Below are 27,270 nucleotides of genomic sequence, written 5' to 3'. Positions count from 1 at the left end.
GGGCGGGCAGCCTCAGCGGGGCGTGTGCGCAGGCGCGAGCCGCGGGGGCCGCTGGGAGAGGTAGTCCCGCGGGGCCAGGACACGTGGGATCCTGCTCGGCCGGGCCCTTTTCCGGCCGGCGCCGCGCGAACCTCTCCAGCTCGAACCGCCGGCAGAGGCCGAGGCCGCGCTCCGAGCTTTAGCGTCGCCTCCGTCCGGGCCCCGGGTGAGCTCGTGGAGACAGCCCCAGGTGGCGGCCAGCCTCGGCGTGCAGGGCCTCGCGGCGGGGAGGCAGCGTGCGCCTGCGAAGGCCGGCGGCCATGGGCCGGCTCAAAACCCCGCTGCTACTGCAGAGGGGCTACCCCAAGTCCGACCGGCTCGGCAGGATCAAGAAGCTCGAGTAAGGCTGGGCGGGGACGTGCGCGCGCGCGCGTGCGCGTATATGTATGTGTGCGCGGGGGAGGGAGGACACGCGTGTGCGTGCGTTAGCGTGGTGCGAGTGTGCGCGTGCGCGCCCGTGTTCCTCCGCATGGTGCCTTTGGGGGCCAGTGTGCGTGCGTCCCTGCGGCGCTTCTGTCTCTGTGTCCCCCTCTGGCTCCTTGGTGACTGCGTGCGCGTGCGTGTCCGCGAGGTGCGTTGTGCGCGTGCGTGTCCGCGAGGTGCGTTGTGCGCGTGCGTACGCACACTGCCCTCCAGCTGCTTCTGCCTGTGCGGGTGTCCGCACCCTCGCCGCCACGCCCCCAAGCCCCGGAGCCACAGGTGCTAAGGTGGCCACCGCGATGACCCCCGCCCCCTCCGTGCCCCCGCCAGCTGCCCGGTGTGCTTCTCTGCGTGCCCACGTCGGTCTTCGCTGCGGGGTCCTGTGCCTGGCGCAGCTCAAGCCGGGCCTGAGGGTCAGGGATAGGGCCCCTGCCCGCTAGTGGCCACCCTGGAGCCGGGGCCCCCTGCCCCTTGGTGTCCACCCGCTGGTGCCCGTTCTGGTGCCAGGGCCTCCTGCCCGCTAGTGCCCGCCCTGGTGCCGGGCCCGGCTCCCCTCCGTGTGACTGTACTTTCCGTGGTACCCCTGCTGCTGCTCGTATTATGCAGGCTGCTGGAGTCCCTGCCCCCCTTCCTGCCCAGGGCTGTGACTGGTGCTCCAACCCTCCTCCTGCCCCAGTGGAACCGAACTGTCCCTCACTTGTTATGGAGAGCCAGAAGAGTGACCTGGGCAGAAGGGACGACACAACTCCCTTCCTTGAATGAAGGGGTTCAAAACTACTTTTGACCCTTGTCCCTGTGTGCCCCAAGCACTATGTCCCCTCTCATCCTTCCCCCTGCTTCCCCCTCAGTCAAGGAGAGGGCAAAGCATGCTAAGGACAGACCCTGCCCTCAGGAAGCTCACCCTGTGGTGGGGGAGACCAGACACCCAGAGAAGAAAGCCCCCCAGTTTTCACCAGACTGGGGGGAGCCCAGCCCTTTAGACCCTCCACCCCCTCCCCCCTTTTCCCCACCACAGTTTGTCAAACCTTCAGCTTCAGACAAAAGACCTGGACCTCAAACTCCTCAATCGAATGAAGCAGCTGAAGGAGCTGGATCTGTCAGATAACCTGCTGGAGAAGGTGCCTGAGGGCCTGGACCTGCCCTGTCTGCAGGTCCTCAAGTGCTCCAACAACCAGCTGGAGGATGTCACCCCCCTGCAGCAGTTTACAGCTCTGGAGGAGGTGGATTTCGAGGACAACTTATACCTGACGGTGAGCTGGGGCAGGGGTCATCCACCGGCATTTCTTTAGGAAGTGTCTACTAAGTGTGCGGTGCTGTGGATTATGGGAAGAGTGAGGGATGGATGGAAACAGGCACAGAATCCAGTAGGAGAACCTGAGTTCAGATTCCACCTCTGACACCTTATGACCTTACTGGTCTCATGTTAGAAGTGCAGAAATTCTCATTTTCTCATCTAATTGAACAGGATATTTCTTAATCCAGTGCTTTCTCTCTGTTGATTATTTCTTATTTAGCCTGTGTGTAGCCATGTCTCTTTAAAAACATACATAATGTGATATACAAGCATATGTGTGATGTCATGCATTTGTCTGTTTATAGCACATGTGTGTTACACATGTCTTGTGTCATGTGTATTATATTGTTTAATTTTATGTAACCATGTGTATACATAAATGCATGTACATTAAATACAAGCACACCTGTACTATAATACGTGTATACGTAGGTATAACTGTTTGTACGTCACATGTTTGTGCACAGTTGTGTGTGTTGTCTCCCCATTACACTTACAAAGACCATCTTTTGTTTTTCTCTCTATCCCCAGCAATTAACATGGTACCTCGAATATAGTAGGTGCTTAGTGAGTGTTTGCTGATTGACTAGATGGTCCTCAAGAGGCCCCTTTAGCTCCAGGTTTAGGATCCTGTGCTGGGGACTGTAAGGGATGCACAGCCACCAGGAAGACCAAACAGGCCCTGCCCTCAAAGCACATGGAATTCATAGAGGGATAACACATCTGTGAAGGAATATTCAGAATAAGTAAACAGTAAACACAAAGTAATTAGGAAGGAGGGCTCTGGGGGAGGGCTGGGGGTCAGGAAAGGTGTCTTGTAAAAGGTGGGAGTTGAGCTGAGTGTTGAAGGAAGAGAGGGATTTGGTAAAAAGGAAGAACATTCCAGGAATGGGAAGCTTGTAGTCTCATCTAGAAGCCAGGCCTGGCAGAAGAGGGAACGTGAGCTGGGAAGGGGCCCTCTGTGCCAAGGCTGGAGGAGAACCCAGAGCTCAGGGAGCTTACAAGTGGTGCCTGTGGCAAAGCATCATGGTCCAGTGGGAAGGGGACCAAACTAGCCTGGGCCTCAGGAGATCCGTCTCTGCCACTGACTTGCTGTAAGGAAGTTATTTAAGATATCTGGGGCTCAGTTTGCTCCCGTGTAAAACTGATGGGAGCTAGGGAGGTGAGGAGAATTTAATCAGCTGGTCTCTCAGGGGACATTTACCTCTGACATTGGGACTTGGTAGCTTGAGGTCTGGATTGGTGGCAAAGATTGCTTGTTCCTGAGCTTGTCTGTATTCACCCCCAGGTCAATGACAATTACAAGATCTCCTCTCTACTCCCTAACATCAGAAAAATTAATGGAAAGGAAACAGCCTCACTGATGAATCATGTGAAGATCCTGAACCGGGAACTGACCAGTCGAGTAAGGATGGCAAGAGGTCAGGGTGGGGAACCTTTCAGGGGCCGTGCATAAAACTTCCTGCTGGATGTTGTAAGCTCAAGAAGTTCCCCTGAGGTCAACAAGTGCTTTCTCCCCCCAAAATATGATTTGATAGAAACACCGAAAGTGTTGCTAATGCTGTCCTCACAGGTCAGATAGTGGCCCTCAGTACGCGAATTGACCTTTACTATATGTTTACAGATTTATCATTTTGGAGTTTGTCTAAATAGGGGTTCTTAACCTGTACGGGTGGATAAATTTCCAGGGGTCCTTGGCTATAGATGGAAAAAAAAATTATATCCTTGTTTTCATTCATCTTTACCTGAAATGTAGCATTTCCTTTGATTTTTAAAACGTCATTCTGGGGGGGGCGTGGTTTGTGTCCAGCAGAGGCTTCACCACTTTGCCTGCCAAGGGGTCTGCCCTGGCAGCTGTCCCGGGGGTACTCTGAGGGAATGGATGGTCCAGGAAATTTAGTCTATTGTAATTGCTGTTAATAGGAATCTTCACCATCTCCCTGCCTGAGGAAACACAGTATCTACTTCAGTATTTTGATGTAGCTTTAGGCCCCCAACACCAGCCATCTTTGGGATGGCCCGTAGGCATCTCAAACCCAATGTATCTCTAGTGGAATCCATTGTTTTTCTCACTGAATGCACTTCTGCTTCCTTCCTTTGTTCTGTTGAGGGTTCAACCATACTTGTAGTCACCCAAGTTTAAAACCTTGGAATCTCTCTCTGTCATCTTCTCACCAAACTGGTCTATTCGTCATCTTCTGTGGACACTATTCCATCTCCCACATCATCAAATCTTTGGACAGGCCATTTCCCTTTTGCTTACAAGGTTCTCCCTCCACATGATTGCCTACTGGAATCAACCCAAACTTGAAAAATCCACATTTCAGCTCACCTATCACTTGATCATCCAGTCTTGGCTTGAAAACTTCTTATGAGGAAGTGCCCACTAGCACCTCCATTCTAAACCGATGTTGCCCTTAGTTGACATGTTTTTCTTGGCAAGGAGACCAAGTATTTTTTGGCTCATGGCTTCTAGGCTTTTTTGACTTCCTTGTTATGATTTGGTTTATAAGATTTAAACTTCCTTAGTAAATGGTGATATTCAATGCCAATGTCTGCTTCTTTACCCATTTCCCATTTTTCATTATCAAGAAGTTGTTCAGATAGGTCAGGCTACAGCTATTTTATTTGCATGCTGTATTTTCTCACTTTTCTTCATCTAATTTGGTGGTTTTTTTTATCTTTGTGCTAATATCTTGTCTAACTGTACTCAAACACCTAATTTGGAATTGCCACTTTCATTAGTAACCAGCTATACCCTGACTTGCGGCTCCTCATTGTCACATCCAGTGCCTCTTAATTCTTCTGGAAGAAAGCATTCCTGCTTCCAGGTGTGTGGCTTTCTTTGCTTTCAGAGTCTCTGGCCTCCTGACCAGATCCTCCAGCATATTCTTTTGCCCTCCCTCCACATCATACCTGCTTTTATGATGAAGTCGCTATTAGAGTATATGCTGATTACATTTGGAGCGGCTAGTGACCGAGTTCTGACTTCAGAGAGTGTCTGGCCTTCTGCCACAGTTGTTGAGGCATAAACCACTGGCATCTGTGTGGCGGTTCATCCTGAGAATTGCAAGACGAGGTGACCAAATTTCTTGTTGCCTCTAAGCCTATGACAGAATGGACTCCACCAGTTATTTTATCAAGAGTTTTCCTTCCATTGAGTTCCAGGTTCCTTCAGGCAAGGGAATGTTTGATATCTGGATTCTGTTTCCCCTCTAAGCCCAACCTGCCCTTTTGAACAAGGTTCTCACACACTTGGAGCACAGACAGTTCTGTTAGGTTTACTTATTTATAGACCACCTCAAAATGGTGTCATTCTTTGTACCCTTGACCCCTTTCCCTCTCAGGATGTATTTCTTGTTTCATAGTTGCTCTTGACCAAATAATTTATCACCAAGCAGTTAGAATGCTAGTGATGAGCCTCTCTGTTCTTAGGACCAGAGCTGGGGGGACTTCAGAGGATTGTGGGGTCACAGATGTAGAGCTAGAAGGGACCTCAGGCTTCCCCACATGCTGTGTCCTCATTAGAAATGAGGAAATTGAGGTCCAGCGAGAAGTGACTCCCCTGGAGTACTTACCCAGGTAGCAGACTCAGAAGATAGGCAGCATCTGCGGCTGGACCCATCCTTGGAGCCTTTTCATCTGGAGCTTAGAACATACAAGGTTCCCTCCACACTGTGGGGCAATGGAGGGAGGACTTTCTGGAAGAAGGTTGATGGGCATTTAGAACCAGAGTTTCACATAAACAGTGACAACCCCCAAGAAGCAGGTGGGCGGCCTCTGATGGATTGTAATGCCTACCCTAGTATGGGTGGGGGCTGAGGAGGAAATGTAGCCACTTGCCTCCTGGCAGAGGCCCCAGGAGGGCCTGCATCATGAGTATTAGTCTGTGGGTTAGCTTTACCAGACAGGGCTTGATGGGGTGGGAAGAAATGATCATGTGGGAGCAGAAGAGGCGATAAAGAGCCTGAAAAGCCTCCTGGCCTCATTTGTCTTAGTTGTGGGCTGTTTGAGCCCTGGTGGCTGGGCACGTCTTCTCTCCTCCCTTGGTACTCCTCACATCTGTAGCCTCCTGAGGCCAAGGAAACCAGGTCATTGAGCTGCTGCAAAGATTCATTTCAGATGCAGCTCTGAGGCTTGCCCAACTTTACCTGTTCCCCCTTCTAAGCTTCTTGCACTCCAGGCTGATAGAATGCCTCGAAGGGGCCTCCCAGCTCTGACCCTGCTTGGGCTTTATCCTTTTTGTCTGTGAAAATGATGAATGTTGAGATGGAGGAGACAGGAAGAAGAGAAAAAGGTGGGTGGGGGAGCATGCAAAGGGTTGCAGACTGTACCAGGGCTGGATTTAGGGGATGGAAGGTTACCGGACAAACCCACAGATCCTTTTTCCTCGTCTTCCCCGGCGTGGCCCAGGTCACTGCTTACTGGGAGAAGAACTACAAAGACCAGCCGGGTTCCCGGGCCCAGGCCAGGGACATCCACAAGGAATTTGTCAAGTCTGCAGTCAAAGATGTGCGCTACGGGCCCGAGTCCCTGAGTGATTTCACACAGTGGAAGGTGAGTCCGTTGGGGCCGCTGGACCCATCTGTGTCACTGTGTAACCTTAGCCCAGTCCCTTCTCCTCCATTTCGGCATTTGTGAAATTATATCATCTCTCCTTGATTGGAAAACTCTTGAATTACAGATAAGCCACCTGTCACTTCAGCAGGGCTGCATGAGAGCCTTTTTTAAACATTGGAAATCCCCATGATTTACCTGCAGAACATATGGCCCGGCTTACGTTTCTTTTTTTTTCTAATTTACTTATGAAATGCTTTTTTTTTATTATTTTTTTTTCAGTGTTCTACAGTCACTTCCATATATCTCAGATTTTTTCCCCTCCCTCTCCCTTTTCCCTCCCCTTCCCTCCCTGAGATGGCATACAATTTTATATGGGTTCTACACATACATTCCTATTAAATAACTTTTCACCTTAGTTTTGTTGCAGAGAAGAATTAAAATGAATGGGAGAAATCATAAAACAAACCAAAACGTAACACAAGAGAAAATGATCTGCTTCATTCTGTGATCAAATTCCATAGTTCTTTCTGTGAATGTGGAAGGCATTTTGCCTCGAGTCCACTGGGAATTTTTTAAGTCCTTGCATTTCAGTGAAGTTCCAAGTCTACCAGAAAAATTCCTCACACGCTGTGGTTGTTGCTGTGCACAAAGTTCTCCTGGTTCTGCTCCTTTCACTCAGCATCAGTTCATAGAAGTCTTTCCGGACCTCTCCGAAATCTTCCTGTTTAGCATTTCTTATAGCACAATAGTATTCCATTACATTCATATACCACAATTTATTCAGCCATTCCCCAACTGATGGGCATTCCCTTGATTTCCAGTTTTTGGCCTCCACAAAGAACTGCTATAAATATTTTTGTACATGTGGGACCCTTTCCCATTTCTATGATCTCTAGAAGCGGTATTGCTGGGGTCAAAGAGTTTGCACATTTTTGTAGCCCTTTGGGCATAGTTCCAAATTGCTCTCCAAAATGGTTGGATCAGCTCACAGCTCCACCAACAATGAATGAGTGTTCCAACTCTCCCACATCTTCTCCAACTTTATTATCTTCCTGTTTTGTCATGTCAGCCAATCTGATAAATGTGATGTGGTGCTTCAGAGTTGTGTTGATTTGCATCTCTCTAATCAATAGTGATTTAGAGCCTTTTTTCATGATTATAGACAGCTTTAATTTCTTCCTCTGAAAATGCCTGTTCATGTCCTGTGACCATTTGTCAATTGGGGAATATTGTTAATGCTTCTTAAACTAAGTCATTTCCCCATATATGACCTTCCTTGTAATAAAAGCAGTAAAGCAAACACATCTACACTGTCCCACACACCTGTATTCCTCCTTGTCCCCTACGGAGACAGGAAAGGGCCATCTTTCATCCTCCATTCTCCACACCTAAGGTTGTTCTTTATCATATAATCTGAGTTCAGCAACCCTGTCTGTTTCCTCCCCTCCCCCTCCACTGAATCCTCCCAAGACCCCTAGGAGGCAGGTACTATCATTATCCCCATTTTAGAATTAAGAAAACTAAGGCAGAGGTGAAGTGATTGGCCCTAAGTCACATAGCTAGTGTCCGAGGCTAGATTTGAATTCGAGGCTTCTGACTCCAGCCTGGTGCCTTATCCTCTGTGCCTCTAGCTGCATCCTACAGTGGGAGGCGTTACATTACATTTCTTGCTAATTCCAGAGGGCTCTCGTCCTCTCCTCACATCCCAGCACGTAGCATTTTTCAGGTGCTTCTTGTATATCCTGGTTGTTTGCATGTTGTCTTTCCTGTCAGGCTGTGGGCAGCTCCCAGAGGCCAGGGACATAACCCCCAGCCCTTAGCACTGGGGCCTGGTAGTAAACACTTAATTCTCATTGACTAGGATTTTGTCCCACCCCAGGTGAAAATGATCGCCCAGCAGCTGGTGGCCTCAAAGCTGACCAGGAAGGGAGCATCCTCAGAAGAGGTGTCACCCTCAGAGGAGGTGTCACCCTCAGAGGAAGTATCACCCTCAGAGGAGGTGTCAAGGGAAGATGATTTGAGCCCTGAGACTCCAGGGACCCCGAGGACTCTGGCAACTCCAGCGGGAGCATCCAACCCAGAGTATATGGTAGGACCCTCCCCCTCAGTCTTGGCTGTAGGCCTGCCATGCATAGGCCTTACCTTCAGGGAGCTGGTGGTCACCAGCCAGAAAGTGACAGGTGGTGACATTGAGTCACCGGAGTCACTGGGGTTGCCAGGCACCAGGAGGTGACTTTCATTTAGTGCCTGAGCCACCCCCATCCCACAAGGGAGGGACCAGCTTCCCCTGCCCAGGGATGGGGTCCAGCCCAGCCTTCCCCTTCTATTCCACCTCCAGTGTCCATGTGGTACCCCCAATTCTTTAGCCACTTGCGATGCCCCTGTTCCCTGACGGGCACCTGGGCCCAAATGCCACGTCCCTAATGGTCCAGATGTTTTTTGTTTTTTTTTTAATATGGAAGTCTGGTCCCAGGATTCAGATCCAAATTGATGCTCCAGTTGTCAATCTCTGAAGCCCAGCAGGACCCAAATTCAAATCCCAGTGCTGCCCAGGCAGAGGTGGCAGGTCAGGCAGGAAGAACACTGTGCTGGAGCCAGGGATTCCAAGTTCAAATTCCACTCAATCAGGAAACATTCATTAGGCACCTCCTGTGTGCCAGACTTCATGCTAAGCTCTGGGGATACAAAGAGAAGTAAAAGCCAGTCCCTGCCCCCAAGGAGCTAACGGGAGAGACAACAGGCAGACAGATTTACACAGAGTGAGGCGTAGTTGGGATAAATAGGAGATGGGGAGCAGAGGGAAGGCCTGGCATTAGGAGGGCTGGGGAAGGCTTCCAGGACAAGATGAGGTTTTAGTTGGGATTTACAGGAAGCCATGAGGTCCATAGTTGGAGTGGAGGAAGGAGAGTGTTCCGGGCATGGGGACAGACAGATGCCCACAGTGTCTTATTGGTCACTGGGTTCGGTCACTCTAAGACTAGCTGGGCCATCCTCAGGAGAGTCCCTTCCCCTGTCTTGGACTCAAGTTTTCTCATCTGTAAAAATGAGAGCTTTGGATCCAGTAGTCTCTGAGGACCTTCTCACTTTGAGGCCTGTGGTCTTCAGGTGCTTGGCAGCCCAGTCTCTGACCAGCGGCACCCTCCCTCCATTCCAGCAACAAAATTACTTTCCCACAGCTCAAGCTCTCTGCCTTTAAATGGAAGAAGAGGCTCCCATCAGATCCCCCTCCCTGTAAGAGGGCTCGCCCCTCTCCACCCCCCGACTCCCAGCCTGTCTCCCAGTCAAGCAGCCCTGGCAGTGGACAGTCTGCCCTGGCTGAGAGCCCCCAAGGCGAGATGCATACAGGGGGTCAGGTAAGGCCTTGGAGGCAGGGAAAAGGAGGGGTGGGGAACAAGGCCAGGATCCCTCTGGCCTGTGTCCATGACCCCCTTGGGGCTCCTCCACAGGAGTCCATGGAGCTGCGGCCTATGCACTTCCTACAGTGCCACAGTAAAGGCAACAGCCCGGAGGACTTCAGCACCCAGCTGTGGGCCTGTGCCTTTGAGCCCACATGGAATGACAGCCCAGGTGAGCTGCTCTTCCCACCTTGCTCAGTAGAGGATCCACCCACCTGCCTGTTGGCCCATGCTCTGGGGCTCCAGGGGGATCTAGCTTACTGGCACTGGGGCCAGGGAAGAGTCACACCTGCTTCCTGCCTTCCTCCACTGTGCCCCATCCTCCTGTCCCCTGTCGTCTGCCAGTTGCTCATCCTCCCCCTCTTCTAGGACTGCCTGGAGGCCCATCCCAGACCGTGGCCACTTGTGGCGGGGAGGCTGTGTGCATCATCGACTGCCAGACGGGCCTTGTGCTCCACAGGTACAAGGTACCTGGAGAGGTGAGTGGGGGTTCAGATGAACCTTGCCCCCCTTCCACCCCTGCATGCCCCATTTCCACCTTGTTCTGTGGGGCAGGGACATGTGTCCTGGTCACTGCCTGATGGATAGCAGATGGGGGTGTGTGTGCAAGCTCTGCTCCAAGGGGGTCAGCGTGCAGGGTTGAGGCAGCTCTGGGTGTCGCTTTCTTAACCAACATGACTTCAGTGTAGGGAGCACCTTTGAGGGGGTCAGCCAGGAGGTGCCCAGGCCAGCTAGCCTCTGTCCTTTGGGGTTGGGGGGCTCAGTTCCATGAGTGTGAAAGAACTAGACAAGGCAATGGTACCCATGTGTGGAATGAAGGGAGTAGCTGCCCTCCCCCAGATGCTGTGTCAAGCATGAGGAACGTGGCCCTAAGAGGCCAGCCTCCTTCCTTAGTATACTCTTCCTCCTCCCCAGGAGTTCTTCACAGTGGCCTGGACCTGCTTGACCCTGGTGACCCAGGATGGACGGAAGAAGCGCAGTAGTGTGCTGGCGGCTGCGGGCCGGCGTGGGGTTGTGAGCCTCATCCACGTGCGTGCAGGTTTCTGCTACGGAGACATCCGAGCCCACAGAAAACCCATTGCCATGGCCTGCTTCAGCCCCTCCCAAGAGACTCACCTGTTCAGTAAGATATCCTGCCCCACTGGCTTACCTACAACCTCCTGTGAAGCCCCAGGCAGGGCAGGTGGGGTCTGTCAGCCTGCACTTATTATTGAATTCCCATTGTATGCTGGCCTGGAGATACTGAAGCCCAAAATAGAAGTGTCCCTGCTGCCAAGGTGTTTGTATCCTGTCAGGCCTAGGGCTGCTGGGAAGCTCACTGCCTGTCCTTTGGCTGGTCCTGCCCTCATTGGCCCCCAGCCCATCAGGGGCTCTGGCGGCCCTCAGCTGTGGCCAGGCCTCAGCCTTTCCCTCCTCTCTCCCCAGCTGCCTCATACAACAAACGCATCATCCTCTGGGACATTGGCCTCCCTGATTGCAACTACCATTTCAGGCCCAGGTGAGCCTTCTCCCCAGAGCCCCCTGGGAGGCTGGGAGGAGGAAGGCCCCTGGTGGCAGCTCACTCTTTCTCCCTCCTTCCCTTCAGTCAGCTCCTCACTCTGGACACCAGTGCCACCCCCCTGCGTCTCTGCCCTGTGCCCTCTTGCCCTGACCACTACCTGCTAGCTGGTTGTGAGGATGGCTGTTTCGCCTGGGATATAAGGATGGAAGAATCCCAGAAGAGGAGGTGAGGGGGAGGCCTGGGCATGGGGCAGAGATGGGAGGAAGCCAGATGTGGGCAGGGGGACCTTAGGGACTGCTCTGCTAGGCTTTTTGGTGAGGGCCCGGACAGCAAGGTCTACCAGCCTGAGACCAGTATTTCTGAGGGTGCCAGTGACCTGGATGCAGGCTGGCAGGCAGTGTGGCCAAGGCTGGCTGAGATAGGGTCCAGCATCCTACCTGGGGTATCTCTGTGGAGCCCATATCCCAGCTGAGACCACCATGGTGGTGGTGGTGGTGGTGGTTGGCGTTTGCTTGCTTATACTAAAAAGATTGCAAGGCTCAGAACAAGAAGATACGGTGTTGGGTCCAAGCTGTGTCTATGTCTCCTCAGGAAGCCCTGTGAGATGGGGGCATCTTCTTGTCTGACACCACCCAGGGTTATACAGCTCTGCCAGGCTGACCAAGGCCTTGCAGGGCGTTTCCCCATCAGTCCTCCCTTGGTGTCCCAGAGGAGCCACATTTGTTTTTTGCTGTTACTGTATCCCTGACCTCCCATAGCTCTGATATAGCCTGGGAACCATCGTGGGCAGCTGTTTCAAGCCCATCAAGGACTGAGTCACATCCCCCTTTGAGGAATGTGTCATTTTAACTCTCCCCTAGAGCTGTCAAAAGGGTAAATTAACATGCATTCTAACAAAGGAGGGCTCGCTTCCTCCTGGATTGTTAATATGCCAATGCTTGATCCTGCAGAGATTTTGAGATGGTGTTCCTGTTCCCCCAAGGCCCAGAGCAAGCACATAAAAGAGTAGATGGGCTGGGCTTTGTGAGCGAAGACATCGTGGGTGAGTGGTTGTGGCCTGAGAGGAAGCAGATTTTCTGGCCAGACAAGTAGACCCCTTGGGGCTAGTGGGGCACTCCCCAATGGGGGGAAACAGCCAGGACCTGAGTCCCTGAGAATGATGTCCCCAGGCTGGGCTCATGGAGACCAGAGCATGGGAAAAGTGGTCCTCTGGGACATAGTGATTTTGGGTCCCTCTCAGTATGGGGAGGGGGAGGATTTCTCCCCCAGGACATCCCCATCCCTTGGCAGATACTCCCAGGCCTTAGACTATGAAGCACCTGTCCTCCAGGGTAGTGGAAGTGAGCCCTGAGCTCAGCTTTCTCCTTCTTGTGCAGCTTCCAAGGGTTGTACCCCTGGCTCCATCTGCTTGTGGAGCTGGAGTCAGTCCCTGGCAAGAAGAGGAGACAAGCAGCATGTGACAGCTATCATCTTGGCAGAGCTCCAGTGGTCTAGCACAGAGCTGTCCTACCTGACCCTCAGCACCTGTCCAGGTAAAGCATGAAACTGGAGGTGGGTGCCAGAAGGCGCTGACAGCAAAAACAAAGGGCAAGGGATCAGGGAAGAAGACAAGCTCAGTGAGCTCAGTACAGCCCTGAGGGGCTGTGTGGGCCGTCCCTGGGATTCTATGAGCCAGCCAGTGCTGGGCTTAACTGGAGACCCCAACAGGGAGGGTAGTGGAGCAGACTCTTGAGTCTGCACTTCTGGGTAGCTCAGGACATTCTGACTTGGCCCCCACCCCTGTAGTCACAGACAAGTGTGGGAGAGGCCATGACCACTTCAAATGGTATGATTACAGAGAAAGCGTTTGTGTTCTGCGGGGATGAAGAAGGTAGCGTGTGGATGTACAATGTCAGCCGCTATCTGGAGCAGCAGCAGCCGTCGAAGGCCAAGGTGGCCCCCACAAAGGTAGGCCTGGTGGGAGGAGGAGACTTCAGCTTGACGTTTCTCGCTGCTGGGCCTGTGTCTTATCATGAAAATGAGGACAAGGTGATTTCTAGGGACCTGTGGTCCTGGAGTGATGTTCACAACCAAAGGGTTGGAAATTCCTCCCTAGTCCTCCTTTTGGGTCGCCGTACCAGTAAAGGCCTAAACACAGTCATGACTGCTGCTCCTCTCTAGGCCTGGGCTAAGGGGAAGCTTGTGTCACGAACAATACATCGAAAGTCTTTTTTTGACAGATTCTCAGATGGCCAGATCTCTCAGCCCGGGGCCAAAAGATGCACAAAACATTAATCAACACAGCAGTGGCAGACCCTACCTTCACCTACCTTGTGGCTCTGACAGATACAAACATCATTGCCATCTGGAAGAAGCTCTAGCAGTCAGAGGCAGGGTTAAATAACTGGGTTTGTGCATTTTGTCGTGAGAATTGTGAGGTTCTTCTAAGTGTGCGTTTAAGTGGATAGTTTTCAACTAAACTCAAATTAAAATAAAGTGAGCTGTGTTTTTATGTTCTGTGAACACAGAGATAGCTAACTAGGTCTGAACTTAGACACCAGGTAATTGCTTTCCTGACTTAGTGGGCAGGTACTCGATGGCTTTAAGAGAAACCACAGGCCTAGTGGACCGGGTTTAAGCAAGATGGAGTTTGGAATCCTGACCGGTCAACTTCTCTGTCTCCCAGTTCTGTGGCATGGTATCTCCGGCAAAAGGACAGAGCCCTCCTTCTAGCTGGACACAGCCGCTAGGGAATATTCTTTCACTCTAATCAAACTGCCTAAGGAGTCCATCTCCTTCCAGCCCACACTGGCCAAACTATCACTGTGGGAGATTTCATGGCAAACACAATTTTGAAGATGGCTAAAAATTGCTCCTTGACATACTGAAAGTGTCTCAGAGGTAAGAAATACATTTTATGAGAAAATTACGGGAGTTGTCTGCCAAAGAGAAAATCAAGAAGAAGGTTCCCCCAAATCAACTTTTCATACCAATTGGATGTCAAAAGGGAGGAAGAGTTTCTGTGCTCCTAATCCTGTGGAAGCTGCATGGGAATACGTCAAGAACTATTCAATTCCTTCTTGTTTGTCTTTGATAGCGACCTAGAATGGGGAAAAAACAAATTTAGCCAATGACTCAGGGCTAAGATTCCCGAACAAGACATAGGATCTCAAGGTAAGTTATGGGCATACCACAACTGATAAGAGTTCAAATGTTCACTTCTGTTCTAGGAAGGGAAACATTAATAAATTATCTGTACACATTCAGGTTATGTCACAAAAGTTTGCTGACTATAGATAAGAAATCCACTAACTACAGCGTCCACTTAAGACAAATGTCCTTGGACTTGACTGTTGGCCTTTCAGAGTCATCACCAATAGAGCTGTGATATGGAGTGGAGAAAATGGGGGGGGGGGGAGGCTAGAGCACAGTCCAATCTAGTGAATGACCTTCAGGGAGTGAACTTAGTTGTTCCCATATCCCAGGTGGGGAAGAGGTCTGGGTGACAAAACGTTCTCAAGACAAGGCTGATCTTTTTACGTGGAAGGCCATCAGTTTAAGACAAAAATACAAAAACAACTACCATATCACCTGGGGCTGAAAGCACTACAATTTGAAGCCTACGCTCAGAATGGATATTCAAGTCAGAAATGAGGGTTGTTTTATATGGAAGAAGCTGCCAGGACAAAGAAAATATCAGGGGAATAAATCTCTACAAGATTCTGTTGTCAAGATAGACTCCTCCCTGTGACCACCCCCCAACCCCGGAAGTGGCAGGGCTCTCCATGCCCACACTTCTGGCGGCTCCTTACCCTGAATCGCTCCTCCAGCAGGGAGAGCTCACTGATCAGATCTGTGATGGCATTCGTGAAAGCTTCCTGGGGGCTGTAGTCTGGAGTGGTCTGTACACGAATGATGATTTTGTGTTCCAGTGGGTGGGGGACTTTATAGCCTGCAAACAGGACCTGAGGGTCTTTCAGTAACTGTCTGAAATGCAGAAAAGGAAAGCAAGGTAAGCCACATGAATGGAGAATGAGGGCCACTACCTCCACCCCTACTGTGCGCTCTCATCTGCTCCACACAGACCCCTCAACTGTACAGTGGGATCTGAATTACTTGGGACAGAGTAAAATAGTCATTTTGTACAATAAAGCTTCAGCTTTTTACATCTTTTAAAAATGTTTGGTCTGCAATATTTCTTGCTGTAATGACTTGTTTTACTTGGCAACGAACACGAGATTTCTAAGACATTCTTTAAATTGTAAGCCCCTCTTCTCACACTGGTTCTCAAGGCACTGCTGCAGTCTAGTCTGTCTTTCCAAGTCTAGTGGTGATTATAGCCTAGAGGTTTTTATGGGGTTTGAGCTGCCAGCTGAGGGCACCAACCTGGGTAAGCTTCTTGGTCTTTTGTGACATATGGCATCAGGCTGCCAAAGCTGGCCTATATAGCAGGCCTCTGGAAATTTCTGTTAATTGTGGAACAGTTCTACCTTTTGCATATTGGTGTAGCTGTCAGTTCACCATCCCCTTCATAGGAAGAAAACTTTAAGGCCCACTGTAGGTTAAAAAACCCCCAGAACAGTTTGGGGAGCAGATGTTTTATAGGGTGACAAGGCACAGTGTTTGTGGTACAGCCTTAAATAATGAAGTGAGTTTTTTGTCAGCAAAAAAGACCTTTCCCAGTCTTCAGGAGGCCAGGCTCTTTACCCACAACAAACATGTTTTCCCCCACAGTAGCACTTTGCGGCTGGGCTTTTAGAGAACTCCCAGGTGAGCAAATTCCCTTCGCCAACACAAGCCAGCCCCATCTCTGCCACCGACTAGCTCAGAGTCAAAGGTGGGACTTGAATCCAGATCTTCCTGGTGTCGAAGCCAGCTCTCTGTCCACTACATTATACTGCTGCCTCTTGGATATTTCATGGAGGAAAAAATGAATTCACTGACAAAGTGGAGGAAGGCAACACAGCTCAGAATGCAGTAGCCAAGAAACACTCATCCCCTTCCTGTCTGTTCACTGAGAGCCAAGCTCAAACTTGCAGACCCCGCCTTCATGCCATTCCAAGAGTCCTGACCCTTATCTCACTCCTCTCAGCCCCACTTGGCTCCCAGAACACATCTCCCTTCCTGCCTGGGTCCCCAAAACCTGGAGTACTTTCTCTTCCATCTCCTTCTTTGCCAGATGAATTCCTCTTCCTCCTCTAAAGCCCAATCCAAATACCGCCTCCCCTAGACTCTCTGACCTCCTCATGCTGTGATGATGTGAGTCAGACCTGACAGCGCTGGTCTGCAGCTTTCTAAAGGATTTATGTATTCTACAGCATTAAAGTGATCTGGGCATCTGAGACACTGCTAGACTCTCCACAGTCTTCACAAGAGCAGGATATGTTTTTTAACGAATCCTTCTAACTCTCCGGCTATCTACCACAATACTCTATATAAAGACCTTAACAAATATTTCTTGATTTTAAACTTCTGAATATGACCAAAGTGGAATGATAGTCATGTACTTGGCCAGTAAGCAATATGACTTAGTGTAAAATTTAAGTGAGTTACCAACTGTGTGCAAGGCATAGGATGTGGCAATGCTGTGGGGAATAGAAAGGCATTTAATATTCCCTGTCGGTGCCCAGGAAAGATCTACAAGTATCGGATCTAAGAGGACACAGAGAGGATGTGGAGGAGGGGTGGGAAGACATACCAGGCAAGCTGAATGAGGCAAAGTCAGAGGCAGGTGAATACACACAACACCGAGAGGGGATCTTGAGGAAATTGGCCTGACTGCTGCAAAGGGTTTCAACATGATGAGGAGGGAAATAAGCCTAAAAGGGCAGCTAAGGTGCACTAGTGAACGAGAAACAAGAGAGAGACCTATTGATGGGGAAATGGCTAAATAAACTGATTCATAAAGAGAAGTGAATTAGTGCTTCTGCTATAAGACAGTAACATGATGAAAATAAGAAGTATGGGAAGATCCAAATGGACTGATGCAAAGTGAAGCCAGCAGAACCAGGCAAACAGAATACACGATTACAACACTGTGTAGAGAAAGAACAAAATAAGAGAAAACTAATGCTGTAATACTGTAATAACCAAGCTTGGCCCCTCCCAAAAATCCATTTCTTTGCAGAGGAGGGAGACCATAGATGCAGAATGTTGCATAAAAGGCCAGACTTTTTTGATATGTTACTTTAGTCTGAGAGAAATAGAGGTTACATACAAACAAAAGCTGTCAACAAGAAATTATTTTAAATGTAGCCTACGGATCAGACCTGGTGGCTAGGTGGCACAGTGGGCAGAGCCCTGGACCAAAAGACTCATCTTCCTGGGTCCAAATTTGGTGTCTGACACTTATTGAGTGACTCTGGGCGAGTCACTTAACCATATTTGCCTCAGTTTTCTCTTCTATCAAATGAGGTGGAGAATGAAATGGCAAGCCACTGCAGTCAGTACTTTTACCAAGAAAACCCCAAACACTCACAAAGAGTTGGACACAACTGACAAAACCACCGAAAAACAAAAGGGCCTCCAATGCCACCTAGGAGTTTTATTCAATAGGAACCAGGGAGCTACTGAAGGTGTCTGAGCAGGGAAACGGAATAAACAATATCTGGGGAAGATCAATCTGGCAGCCCAAGTTAACACTAAGTATAAGACTGACTTATGCTAGTCTGGGTGCCAGGTAACGCTCTCCCAACCTAACTGAAGTCTCCTAAACTCCTCCCTTTTCGTACTGAGCAATTCAAGGTTAACGCTTACAACGGATGAAAGGAGGTTTAGCTTCACCTTTCCCCCTTTCCCCAGAGTTCCCTGGTCTAAGTGCAGAGGACAGAAGGGACCTAAAGGCGGGCAGGGAGATGAGCAGCAAAGATGCTCTGCTTCTGAGTACAGCTGAGAAGACGAATTCTTACCAGACGAGTGAAACGTTTTTGTTTTATGTGAATAAATTAAACAAAGCAGAAAACGCTCCAGGGCCGTGTAATCTCTGCTTCGGAAGCTGCAGGACCGGGTTTGGAGAACTTGTCTGGGTTTACTGAGTGAGCAAGCAGAATTCTGGAATAAGGAGAGAAGTTCTGAACTGGGAATTCAGGGGTTCAGCATGAAGAGGGCTCCGCTCTTCCCTGGCACACGACCCTAAGATCCAGAAGTGTTCAGGAAAGGAGGATGGCGGCGCCAGCCCAAGGCCTGGGTCACCTGGGTAGACCTGGCACCTCCTCCTGCCCGGGGGAGCCTGGGCACCGCCCCCTCCCGCCGCACTTACGACTTGATGATGTTCCCCAGCGTGTGGTCCTCCTTGTTGATGGTGAACAAACAGGCATTGGGCACTTTGGTGTCCTTGTTGATAGTGATCCTGGGGAGGAAGGGGGCACGGTGAGGGCGCGGGCTGCCCACCCGATCCCGCCCGGCTCTGGAGGGGCACACGTGGGGAGGCGTTCGCTGCGGACCCAGGACCGAAGCTCGGCCCGTTCTTTGCCCAAACAGCGCCTTGTCGCGTTTTTGTGGCGCTTTCTCAGGCCCCCCCCCCCCCCCCCCAGGACGAGCGTCCCCTGCTGCTTCCTAGGTCACTAGTTGGCACAAAGCCGGGGTCGGCTCCCGCCTCCGACACTTGCCGGCCTCAGTTTCCTCCTCTGTACAATGGGGGCGCTACCACACGTGACGTCTTCCCAAAAAGGGGCCGTCGTGTTCTGAGAGGGGGAACAGGCGGGGAAACTGAGGCCCGGGGAAAGGTCTACCCCCATCACACGGAGGAGGCTGAGGCCCCTCCTACCGAGGGTGCCGCGGCAGCCCCGCTCGGCCCTCCCGCCCCGCGGCCGCGCTCACTTCTTCTCTCCCTCAAAGAGGAGGAAGGACTCGAAGGCCGGAGGCGCGTTCATTCTCTGCCGCCGCCGCTAGCTCGGGGACTCCCCAGCCTACCCAGCTTCCGCTTCCGGAGCACGCCTGGCTCCGAATGGAGCTCACGCATGCGCGACCGCGGCGGAACAGGAAGTAACGCACTCCGCCGCTAGAGGGAACAGAAAAGGAAGGGGCGGAGCCAGAGGGGGGAGAGGAAGATGGCCGCATGCGCCGCTCGGCCAACGGGAGGGGAGGGGACAACACTAGTAGACGTGTGTGCGCGTGCGTGTCCGGCGTTGTGTTCTTCCCGTCCCGCTAGGGGGCGACGGGGCTCCAGCGCCCGGGCTCGGACGCCGTCTTGGACGCTGGTAGAAGCGGATGACGCCGGCTCTGATCTGCTGCCTCATTTTGGGCAAATCCCCTCCCCCTCTGTGCCTCAGTTTCCTTCTCAGTTAAACTAAGGGGTGGGAATCGGCCTTTCCAGTGCTAGATGGTGTCCCAGCATTCCTCCTCCGGCGCCCCCTCCTCCTGCTTTCCCTGCTTCCTCCGCAAGGTGGCAGCCTCCCCCACGCGGGCCTCCAGGGGCCTGAGCGAGCCCCTCCCAAGCCGGAGGAAGACTCCCCTGATGCGCCGCCCGCAGCGTGCTCTCTCCTCGGAATCCCTGGAGGCCTCCGGCTACTGCCAGAGGCGGTGGGGGCGGGGCGTGCAGCGGTGGGGGCGGGGCGGGGCGCACAGCGGTAGGGGCGGAGCGCTGGGGTGGGGGGCGGGGCGGGCGTGCCCGGGGCCTGCAGTCGGGACGAAAGTCAGGCTTCCGACCCTGTGTGACCCTGGGCCAGTCACGGAACCTGTTTGCCTCAGTTTCCCTCGTCTGTAAAATGGGGATGATAACAATGGCAACTACCTCCCAGGGTTGTTGTGAGGGTGAGGTGAGATAACCTTTGTAGAAAGTGCCTGGCACACAGTAGGTGCCCCTTCCCTCAGACCCCAGACATGCTCGGTGCCCCTCCCCACCCCCCAAAGACAGGACCAGAGCCCCAGCCCAACAAGGGTAAAGGAAAGTTTATTGTAATCTGCAGTGATGCCCAGCGAAGGGGAGGGGCTGCTGGCACAGGAGGAAGCGGCGCTGCCAGAGGCTTCCCACCCCAGGGGCTGAATCAAGAAGCTGGATGCAGAGTCCTGGCCCTAGGGAGCCCCAGGAGCCTCAGAGGCCCAGTGTTCATGCTGGGATGGGGGGAAGGGGGCAGAAGTGACAGCTTCTACTTTCTCCACCTGCCTTCCCCAGGGGCCATGGCTCTCCACACTTCCTCCCTAGAACAGCTAGGAGACCAGAGGCACCGGTCATGGGGTCAGCAGAGGGAAGAACAGACTCCAGAGACTCCTTAGAACCACCAAGTCCAAATCAGTCATCACAGCACCCCTTTGTCTCCCCCAGCGCCCAGCTCCCTGACTGTGAACCTCATGGAATGTTAGAATCAAGGATGTAACCCAGAGCGAGCCAAGGATGGGGGACAAGGAGGGCCCAGGACTGCCGATCCTGGGGCCCCAGTGACCCATCCCAGGAAACCAACACATGGATGTCTCTGCTCCCCTCCCCAGCGAGGGGCGCTTTCAACCTCCTGCTGCTCTCTTGACACGTTGGAACAGCGCTGCTGCGCAGCCCAGGACAAGGCTCAGGCCCCTGAAGTGCTCGTGGAAATGGGGAAAGGGGTGTTGGTTTGCAGCCAAAAGCTGATTTTTGGAGCAGAAGTGAGGACAGGGCCAGGGACCAGGGGCTCACCCAGGCCACAGGCAGATCTCCAAACCACAGAGCTCCTAGGCCACCAGCATGACAGGGAGTTCCTGGGAATAAACAGTCCCAGCAGGAGGCAGAGGGTGGGATGGATGGCATCGAGGCAGGGCCTGGGCCTGAGGGAAGCAGAGTTCAGTCTCACGTCTGCAACTCCAAGAGATAGTTCTTCTCTTGGTCTACTGTAGTCAGAGGACCAGAGCGGTGGGCATCTTCTAGGTCCCGGAGTACCTGGAACAGCTGGGTGGGACCATCCTCAGGTGCTGGGGAAAGACCATCCCCAGAGTGGCTGGTAAGGACCACAGAGTCCTAGGACCTCAGGACCTTCCATGGGGCCAGACTTTCATAGGATCAGAGCTGGAAGGGACCTGGGAGTTCAGTTTGTCCACCCCCACCCCACCCCCCCCATTTTAAAGAAGGTATAACAGAAGCCCAGGGAACTTTAAGTGATCTGTCCACAGAAACAATCATAGAAGAGACCTCAGATCTAGTTCAATTCCATTATTTTACAGATGAGGAAACTGAGGCCTAGGTAAATGTCTCAAGTGGGATCTGAACCTAGGTCCTCTGACTCTAGAATCAGAATTCTTCATCAAACTACCTCCCTTGGCCTGGGAAGGACTGTGTTAGCTTGTTCTGGAATGAGAAGAGGGGGGTTTGGGAGGGACTGTCAGGGTCCTACCTTCACTTTGGATGTTGGGGATATTCCCAGCAGCCCCCAGGGCAGTCAGCTCCAGGTACTTTTCACTGATGAGGGAAAGGAAAAGGGACAAGTTTTAGACCAAGGTTGCCCTCTTACTCCTGTGAGAATCTGTGGATGACTGCCTAATATGTGTCTTCAGTAGTATCCATATTAATAGTAGTAGTAAATTAGTAATGATAAGAGCAGCTAACATTTATTTAACACTTTAAGTCCACAAAAATCCTCAGAACCCTGTGAGGTAGGTAATACTATTTTCCCCATTTTACAGATAAGGCAACTAAGGCTCTGAAAGGTTACATACTTTGCCCTGGGTCTCACAGCTAGTAAGGGTCAGAGGTAGGATTTGGACTCAGGTCTCCTTATGCCCAGGTCCAGCACTCTGCACCTTATGCCAAGCTCCATGCTCTCTTTGGTGTTAAACCATTTCCACCTCGGTTTGATCTTACCCTACCAAGCATCCAATTCTTTCCCCCATGAGTCCTGATTCACAGCTTGACCTGGGAGAGAGAATAGGATCCTGAACCTCCTGCCCTGCTCTCATGAAGAAGCCTGTTTAAACCCATCATTTCTTCTAAACTTTGAAGGAAGAATGAGGACCCAGACCCTCTGAAACATCAACTTCTATCACTTTCCCAGGGAAGGGAAAAGCCCTGAATGACAGAATTAGAATCTAAAATTTCAGCTCTAGGAGGATCCAACAGGTGAGGAAACTGAGGAACACATCTCTTGTGCCACTTCTCTTCATGAAAAGATAAGTCGCAGTCATCGTATCAAGAACCGAGGGCACCAGACCACAGATTCAGAACCTGAAGAGATCTCCCAGGCTACCAAGATCAACATCTTCATTTTATAGGAGGGGAAACTGAGGCCCAGAGAGGCTAAGAGACTCCCTCATAGTCACACATCAAGCAAAGATGTGAACCGGGTTCTTCCTGTTTTCAAGCCTAGCAGTCTAGCACAGCTATCCTGGTGGCCTTACTTCTAATCATTGTCCTTGGATGGCCATAATGAGGCACAGATAACTGGAGGACCTTCCGAGCCATCTGGTCAAAGCTTCTTAGGTACTTGCTCTGAGTTGCTCCTCTCCCTTCTTCATCCCCTCACCTCCCAATATCTCACCCAAGGGTCCCCTAAGACCCAGCACCTAATAGAGGACTTTGCTCATTGGAAACACTTCATGAATATTGGTTAAATCAATTAAATTGGGTCAGAAAAGAAACAAGAGGCTCAGGAAGGCAAAGAAGTCAAGAGTTTGGGTTCCCTCTGCCTACCAGGTCTAGGAAAAGGGAGAGGTGGTCAGGAGACGTGCTGCTGGGGAGGTGCCCTACTCTGGGAGGGTACCCTCCTCTGGCAACACCCTCCTGGACAAGACTAGGGAGGGAGATCACAGATGTCCTTCTCACCGGATTGTGTCTTGGACACCCAACAAGTGTCTATAGATGAGCTGCGCTTCCAGGTCTGGGTCCAGGGGGTCATTCCACTCTTGCAGGGTCACCCGGTTTCGGGTTTTGTCACAGCCCAGACCTGTGAGACAGAAGAGACAAGGTGTCCCCGATGGGAGGGAACGGGGAGAGGGGAGACCGGAAGAGCAAAGTTTAGCACTGCAGGTACTAATGGGGGCAGGGAGGGTTTGTCCAGGGTGGGCCAGTGGGTGGGATAAAGACAAGGTCTAGGGAGTAGAAACCAATAGATGTGGCAGCCGTCAGCTGGCAGGGGTGCTCCCCCTCTGTGACTCAGAAGTAACCTAAAGACAAAACTCTCCTTCTTTCTACAAAACCAAGGCTGGAGGTTCTTCAGGGGCCCTTAACCTGGGTTCCAGGCACTTGTCATGTCTGACTCTTTTTTACCCCATTTGGAGTTTTCTTGGCAAAGATTCTGGAAGGTTTGCCATTTCCTTCTCCAGTTCATTTTACAGAGGAGGAAACTGAGACAAACAGGGTGAAGTGACTTGTCCAGGGTCACACAGCTAGTAAAGTGACTGAGGCTGGATTTGAACTCAGTCCTTTCTGACTCCAGGTCCCACCCTCTCTCCACTGCGCCACCTATCAGCCCATTCTGAAAATTCTCCACACGACAGGTTTCCTTTGCAATCCTGCTTATTTTATGCATTTAAAATCATTATTCTGAGAAGGGATTCTTAGACCCACCACACCCACACAAAGAGGTTAAGAACCTGGAAAGGCGGTCAGGCACATAAGGAAGTCTATAAGGAGGAAAAGATTGCTGGCTGCTTCATAGTGGCACTGTTCCTGGAGTCCTGAATTCAAATCTGAACTAAGATCCTTATTAACTGTGAGACCCTGAGCAAATCACCTAGCTGCTGCCTGCCTCAGTTTCCCCATCTGTAAAGTGGGTATAACAATAGCACATAACTCACAGAGTTGTTGGGAGGAGCAAATGAGATGATAATTGTGAAGTGCTTAGTACAATGCCTGGCACATAGTAGGAGATTCATAAATGCTAGTAGCCCTCCTTTCCTTCCTCAGTACAGTATAGCCCCAGGCCATGAGTTGGCCTGCCCCGAAGCCAGCTGACTCCCTGTGAGTATCAGAGGGGAGCTATAAATAGCCAACAGCAATGGTTATTAAGTTTAGAATAAAAATAACCAACAAGCAGCCCTCTCCCAGTGAGTCACTACTTCTCAACCCTCACATCCCTCCAAGCACGAGGTTTTCTGGAGCCCAGAGCAATGAGCTGCCAGCCACTAACAGGTGGGCACACTGGCACTGCCCTTGGCAGGGCCCTGCCCCAAGCTGACTGTGTGAGATTGAACAAGGCACATCCCTGCTCTGTACCTCAATTTTCTCATCTGTAAAATGGACAGGTTGGACTGGATGATTGCTAACAGCTCTTTCAGGGCTGAAGGGTCAGGACTTTCTTGGAGAACAGTCTGGTTCTTCCCTTGCGATGCCTCAGATTCTAGCCTGCCTTCCCCACATGGGTGAGTGCCAGGTGTCCTGTACAGACAGGGCTTGCGTCTAGTTCTCTGCCTGAGGAGGCTGGATTATGTTCTCTTGTTTTTGCAAGGGCTTAAGCCCCTGGCACATTCCCACAACAAAGCCAGCTTCCCTATAGGCATCCTGAGCACAATTATGTCAGCCTTGCTCCCAGCATGCATAGAATTAGCCAGAACAGGCAGGTGAGGCTGTGATGAAGTCAGGCTCCCAGGTCCAGAAGCCATCACAGCCTCTAGAGAAAGGGAGAAAAACCTAGGAGGGAAAGGTGAGTGGACAACCATGACAGTGGTCTCCATTTGGCAGATGGAAGAACTGAAGGTCAGAGGAGTTCAATAATTTGCTTAGCAACACACAGAAAAAGCCACGAGCTGTATCAGAGCTTGACACCCCTAATGTGGCACTCTCTCAAGCCCACAATTTGTTCCAGGCATCGGCAGCCATGAGACCTTCTTGGATGCTGTCATCCAGAGGGGGGACAGGGGCCCAGCCCCAGGTTAGCGGTAAGCACAGAAGATATCCTTGGCTGTGCTACCCATCCTGGAGTCTGGGGTCCCAGCGGAGGATGGACAGTTCTCACCCAGGAACCCACCCCTCCTGCTTCTCTACAAAGGAGGAAGCCAAGGTCCAGGGTGCAAGGTAGGAATTGGCTCCCATCACCCCCAGCCCACAATGGGGTTCTACCCCCATCTCAGGCTGTTAATGCTCCTTCCCCTTCCATTAAAGTCCATGGAAGGGGCCATCTCCTCCATGGAGTCTTCCCTGATCTCCATGACCTATCTCTCCCTCCTCAGAATCTGCCTAGCCCCTAGCCTAGGGTTGGATGTGTCCCATGTCTGTCCCCTGCTGCCCTGTAAACTCTCTGTCTAGTTTTTGTATTGCCAACACGAACACCCCTTCATTGGCAGCAAGCAGGGCACCCCAGGATCTCTCTCCCCACTTCCCCAGTGCCCCCCAGGTCAAGCCCTCCTACTTGTCTTTTCCTTCTGATGACAACAGCTCCACTTTTCTCCTCGGAAGATACCCGGGTGGTAGGAGCCCAGCATGCCCTGGTTGTTGAGGCAGACTTTGCGCAGGGCAGACAGCCACTGGTTCAGTTCATTCACACACTGCAACACAGGCCAGCACCAGGAGCTCATGATGGTAACCCAGGAGCCTGGCCTGAGAGAGGGCTTCCACCCCGGAGGAGGGACTTTTCCCTGGAAGAGGTTTTAGAGGCCCACAAGTCCACCCCCCTCCTTTTATAGAAGAGGAAATTGGGGCTTAGACAGGGTCACTTCAACTAGAAAGTGCCTGGGCATATTCAAACCTGGGTCTTCCTGACTCCAAGTCCAGCACTATCTACTACACCCCCTGCCTCTCACCAAGACCCCACCTGTCTCCCAATCTAGACAACAAATGGAAGGCAAGCTCCTTGGGAGCAGGAGTGGCTTCATTCTGGGTATCCCTGGTGCCGAGAACTGTGCCTGACACATACTAGGCATTTGATAAGAGTGTGTTGATTGAGTGTGAGCCTTCTGAGGGTAGGGATTGTCTCCTACATACTGTGTTTGTGGCTGATACAAACACTCCTGCATGCACATGCAGATACATGCATAGATGTACAAGTACACAATGTATGCCCTCTGTTTACACACATGCACACAGAGACAGGGGAACAAGGGGCATGGAGAGGATGAGAGAACTGCCCCCCGTGAAAGGAGCTGAAAGTCAGAGGGGGTTCTGAATTCAGGAGCCCAAAGGCTTCTTCTGAGAGAGGGAGGGAAGGAGAATGGGGAGTGGCAGGGGAAAGAAAGAGGAGGGGGAGGGGAGAAAGAGGGAGAGAAGGAGGAGGAAAAGGAGAGAGAAAGGGAGAGAGAGCAAAAAAGAAAGAAAGAGGGAAGAAGGGAGGAAGGGAGGGAGGGAAGGAGAGAGAGAGAGAGAAAGAGTGAGTGTGTGTGTGTGTGTGTGTGTGTGTGTTGGGAGGGAGTGATTCTTGCTTTTCATTCCTTTCTCTGTCCTGAACCCTCAAAGGAATCATGGAGAAAACAAGGGTAGGGGGCTCACAGGCCCACACAGCCAGGCTCACCTTGCATTGCAAATAGGCTGTCTCAGACTGGCCTGCTTCTCCTGCATAGATGATCTGCATGACGTGAGAGCTGCCAAAACTCTTCTCTTCCACTTTCTCGGCTGCCTGGATGTTGGCCAGTGTGATGAAGGACATTTTCTGGAGCAGGAAGGCCAGGGAGAGGAAGAAGAAGGGTCTCAGATCAGAGGACAGTCCACTGCTGGAGGCTGAAGGCCCCAGAGGCAGGATGGCATTGAGGGACCCAGGGCCTTTTATGAACTATCTACCCCCTGCCCATCCCAGAGCCCCAGAGAAGCCCAATGTAGAGGAGGCCTCAAGGGACATTGGAAAGAGTGAGAGGGCCTGGGGTTAAGTCCCCCATCTGACATTTAATACTTATATCACCTGGACAAAGTTCACTTCATCTCCCTGGGCCTTAGTTTTCCCAATGGTAAACTGAGAGGGTTGGACTATTTAGCTCCTGAGGTCCCTTTCAGCTGTAGGGCCTGGGAGCCAAGGAAACACTTGGTGGGTTGGCTTAGGTCTCAAAAGCCCCCTAAAAACAAGTCAGAGCTGAAGGCAGGACACAAACAATGTGGGCATTGTGCCCACACTATGACAAATCTGGCTGTCCAGTTCTCTGTCTCTCTCAAGCTGCTGGTGCTCCCCTCCCAGTTGCTCAATCAGTAAGGAATATTATCTTGGGAAGTGACTGCTTAGTGAGGGAACCTGCTCTGACCATCTCCTCGAACATGGGCAAGA

General features: G+C 51.6%; 3 protein-coding genes across 9 annotated transcripts in view; 1 reads left to right on the top strand and 2 right to left on the bottom strand.

The window, feature by feature from the left end:
- The first annotated feature begins 30 nt into the window (after positions 1-30).
- LRWD1 (leucine rich repeats and WD repeat domain containing 1) lies at positions 31-15,367 on the top strand. 3 transcript variants are annotated; one of them, XM_072640286.1, is made up of 15 exons: positions 31-379; positions 1,475-1,709; positions 3,042-3,158; positions 6,167-6,310; positions 8,193-8,402; positions 9,490-9,666; positions 9,760-9,880; positions 10,078-10,187; positions 10,624-10,831; positions 11,134-11,206; positions 11,294-11,434; positions 12,160-12,251; positions 12,586-12,741; positions 13,047-13,156; positions 13,429-15,367. In XM_072640286.1, the coding sequence occupies exons 1-15, from the start codon at positions 300-302 to the stop codon at positions 13,567-13,569; spliced, it is 2,115 nt and encodes a 704-aa protein (XP_072496387.1). In that variant the 5' UTR covers positions 31-299; the 3' UTR covers positions 13,570-15,367. The 3 variants fall into 3 exon arrangements, with proteins under 3 accessions (XP_072496387.1, XP_072496389.1, XP_072496388.1); XM_072640287.1 differs by having other exon boundaries at positions 92-379; positions 1,491-1,709; XM_072640288.1 differs by lacking the exon at positions 9,490-9,666 and having other exon boundaries at positions 86-379.
- POLR2J (RNA polymerase II subunit J) lies at positions 14,084-19,213 on the bottom strand. The gene is made up of 4 exons (XM_072640307.1): positions 19,007-19,213; positions 18,447-18,536; positions 15,001-15,175; positions 14,084-14,289 (listed from the first exon to the last, which is right to left on the bottom strand). The coding sequence occupies exons 1-4, from the start codon at positions 19,057-19,059 to the stop codon at positions 14,254-14,256; spliced, it is 354 nt and encodes a 117-aa protein (XP_072496408.1). The 5' UTR covers positions 19,060-19,213; the 3' UTR covers positions 14,084-14,253.
- Positions 19,214-20,062: 849 nt separating this feature from the next.
- LOC140525169 (ras GTPase-activating protein 4-like) overlaps positions 20,063-27,270 on the bottom strand; it is a 48,646-nt gene continuing 41,438 nt past the window's right edge. Inside the window, exons 17-21 of one of the 5 annotated variants that reach the window (XM_072640283.1) lie at positions 26,530-26,667; positions 25,435-25,660; positions 22,911-23,031; positions 21,487-21,551; positions 20,063-21,067 (exon numbers count right to left, since the gene is read on the bottom strand). In XM_072640283.1, the coding sequence (XP_072496384.1) occupies positions 20,946-21,067; positions 21,487-21,551; positions 22,911-23,031; positions 25,435-25,660; positions 26,530-26,667 (672 nt within the window). In that variant the 3' untranslated portion in view covers positions 20,063-20,945. Of the gene's footprint in view, positions 21,068-21,132; positions 21,162-21,486; positions 21,552-22,910; positions 23,032-25,434; positions 25,661-26,529; positions 26,668-27,270 lie in introns of those variants that run through there. The other 4 variants (XM_072640281.1, XM_072640284.1, XM_072640282.1 and 1 more) reach the window with 4 other exon arrangements.

This window comes from Notamacropus eugenii, chromosome 2 (assembly GCF_028372415.1).
Source record: "Notamacropus eugenii isolate mMacEug1 chromosome 2, mMacEug1.pri_v2, whole genome shotgun sequence".
NCBI lineage: Eukaryota > Metazoa > Chordata > Mammalia > Diprotodontia > Macropodidae > Notamacropus > Notamacropus eugenii.
The sequence above is the reverse complement of the archived record's forward strand: the minus strand, read 5'-3'. Positions and strand labels throughout refer to the sequence as shown.